The 3,234-nt window shown below is 39.3% G+C and overlaps 1 protein-coding gene across 1 annotated transcript; it reads left to right on the forward strand.

The window, feature by feature from the left end:
- Window positions 1-2,048: 2,048 nt before the first annotated feature.
- AK88_01717 (uncharacterized protein) lies at window positions 2,049-3,062 on the forward strand (the record flags this gene model as incomplete). Its single annotated transcript, XM_012479352.1, has 1 exon — window positions 2,049-3,062. One exon carries the CDS (start codon window positions 2,049-2,051, stop codon window positions 3,060-3,062), a length of 1,014 nt encoding a protein of 337 aa, XP_012334775.1.
- Between the last annotated feature and the right edge of the window lie 172 nt (window positions 3,063-3,234).

The raw sequence follows: 3,234 nt of genomic DNA on the forward strand, positions 1-3,234 counted from the left end.
TTGTTCATTTGTTCATTCGTGTTCTGGCTTTTTTTTTTTTTTTTTTTTTTTTGATTTTTCACCCCGCTGGTAGAAACCGTTTGGCGCGGCACGCAAGGGGCAGCATAAATAAAAGCCGTTCTGTGGCCAAACCCAGCTGCATGCATTTGTACACATATTATACATATGGTACCTTTTATATGTACATTTATTTACCTGTACAATTATGTTCATTCATATGTGTACTCGCGTGCAACATATGTAATGTTACATAACTGGCATGAGTGCGCAATACGTACAGAGCATGGGTAACAAGTTTATACACTAAATATATGCGCCCCGCCGCATTCGCCACCCAATTGCCCCTACTCAGCCGCAGAAAAAAAGCGCTTTGTTCGACTCATTAACCGCTTGCGCGCACAAGCAAGGGAGCACCCCGCACTATTATATACACGTGTTACGTATACATTTTACATTACATATGGTATATATATATATATCATATATAGAAGAGTAAATTTACCCAGTTTTGCTTCGTGTTTTACGTTTCCCCCCCGCGTTACGTAAGTAATTTTTTTTTGAGTACATATTACTAGTAGATTTGTGATTAGTTCTACTTGGCTTTATTTCTTTCCGTCGTTTGTTTTTCTCGCGTTCGTTTTTTTTTTTTTTTTTTTTTTTGCGCATTGGCCCTACCGCACTTAAATAATCCTATTTATTTCCTCGCGTTTGTGTTTTGGCACGCTGTGCTTTTTATTCTCTTTGATTTTCCCCCCCCTCGTGCCCACACTTATTTGATCCCCATTTGAACTTTAGAGAGCCAAATTTTATGGAGGGCGCACGCGGGATCTTGCTTTCCCAAACTTGGCACACCTAGTGACCCCCTTGAGATTGCTTGCCTGACCGCCCTGGCGCAACAACATATATGAGTTTACATTCATAAATATATATATATATAATTATATATTTCATATGTTTGCTTATACACCCTCCCCACATTTGGCTCCTCGTTACTCCTCCCCTCTGCACATGCATAGTGTACGCGTGCCTTATGCGTGTGTTTAACCCTGTGTGTTGGCAAAACTGACCCGAGATGCATTAGTCAGTACGGCTAGTAGTTATGCCTTAGCGAGAACTCGGTCTGTACTTTTGCCCCTTTTGTTTGTTTGTGTGTTTTAATCAGCCCAATTTTTTGTCCCCCCACTTGTCCCTTCCGTGGACCCTGTAATTTCCCCCGTTTTTGTCCACATTCCGCTTTGCCGTGTCCAATTTTGCGCCAATTTTGCCCCAATTTTGCCCCAATTTTCCGAAGTTTTCCGAACTGTTCCGTCCCGTGTATTTATTAAGCTGCCTGCCATTGTTGTCCCTTTGTCCCACACGAGACGTATCCCTCCGCGAAGCAACAAACCCCAGCGTGCATCCAATATAGTCACACATATATATATATGTGTTTGGGGAACAAGAACTAAGCATAACTTTTTGAACACTTGCACAGACGCCGAAATATGAATTAATTGCAACGTGAAGCAACAATTGTTGAACAGCCAAAAAGAGCATACCATTTTGAGGATTGAAAAGAATTCTCTGATATATTAAATGAAATAAAAAAAAAAAAAAAAAAAAAAAAAGTAAAGTAACCTCTACCGATTCACAGCTGTATTGAAGGAAAAACGCACAAAGAAAAAGAAATATATATATATATAAAACTATATCCTCCAATTCATTTATTTAATCCCATTTATATACACACACAACACTCAAGATTATTTTCAATTCCATTTTGATCCTCTTATATTTTCCCAATTTTTTTTTACCGTCGATTAATTTAAAAAGGAAAAATATACATACGCGTATACTCGCCAACTTGCAAGCTCTGCCGTAACACACCTAACCCAATTTTAACACAAAAAGGAAACTTAACTGAAGCGCTTATAGAAAACGTACCAGTGTAGATTAGCGAAAAGCATTAGCGCATCCTTGTATTACTTTCGCGCGAACTTTGCACCATTAAGTGTGTAATATACACACATACATACCACCCTACGATATCCTACGCCATTGTCGCGAAAATGACTTCTGAAGAAAATATAAACTACCACTACAACCAAGCGAACTCCAATTCCTCGCAGGACAAGAAAAGTATTGATGAGGAGGTCAGTACAAATGAGAAGGCTGTAAAGGATGAGGAATCAGAAGCTGAAAGCCTCAGGAGATTAATCGCGCCCTTATCCAAAGAACAGCTAATAGACATCCTGGCAACGTCCGCCTTAATCCACCAAGACATACGTGACAAGTGTAACGAAGCGGTTGCTTCCTCCCCGTCTACGAAAAGGTTAATGGTGCGTAATATCCCATTCAGTACTCGTGATGAACAGTTTTTAAAATACTTTGAGCAGTTTGGAGAAATCGAGGATGGAATTATAGTAAGAGAAAAGGAAGGTAGGTCGAAAGGGTATGGTTTTGTCACTTTTAAATATGTCGAGTCTGTACAGAAATGCTTAAAAAGTAGTCATACCTTAGACAATAAAGAGTTGCAAGTAAGATTAGTAGCTGACCCATTTACAGATCATTATCAAAATAAATTATTCGTCCGAAATTTATCCCAAAAAACAAACGTGGCCACGTTGAGAGATATTTTCGAAAAATATGGGAAATTAGAAGAGTGTGTAATTATACATGACAATGAAGGGAAATCCAAAGGATATGGTTTTTTAACATTCTCCTCACCAAAAGAAGCATTTAAAGTTATGCAGCAACCCGAACGAATTATTGACAACCGAGTTGTTTTCCTACATTTTGCTGTATCACAAAATTATAAAAAATTTCAAAATAATCAAACCTTCATGAAAAAGAACCAAAGCTATACCTACTATCCAAAGAATAATATAAATAATATAAACAGTCGTAATAACTATGTCCGAGGAGCACCAGTATATCATCATGAAAATGAGGGACCCAATACTTTTAACTACCCAATCTCGTTTGTTCCAAATGTATACACAAATGTCCCTCATGGCTATCAGTTGAATTATCCCGGAAATTTGGATTCTTTTAATGCCTTCTACAGCAATACGAGGTATTAATTTTTTTTTTTTTTTTTTTTTTGAGACGGAGTCTCGCTCTGTCGCCCAGGCTGGAGTGCAGTGGCGCGATCTCGGCTCACTGCAAGCTCCGCCTCCCGGGTTCACGCCATTCTCCTGCCTCAGCCTCCCGAGTAGCTGGGACTACAGGCGCCCACCACCGCGCCCGGCTAAT

Source organism: Plasmodium fragile, assembly GCF_000956335.1.
Source record: "Plasmodium fragile strain nilgiri unplaced genomic scaffold supercont1.15, whole genome shotgun sequence".
In the NCBI taxonomy this organism is placed as follows: domain Eukaryota; phylum Apicomplexa; class Aconoidasida; order Haemosporida; family Plasmodiidae; genus Plasmodium; species Plasmodium fragile.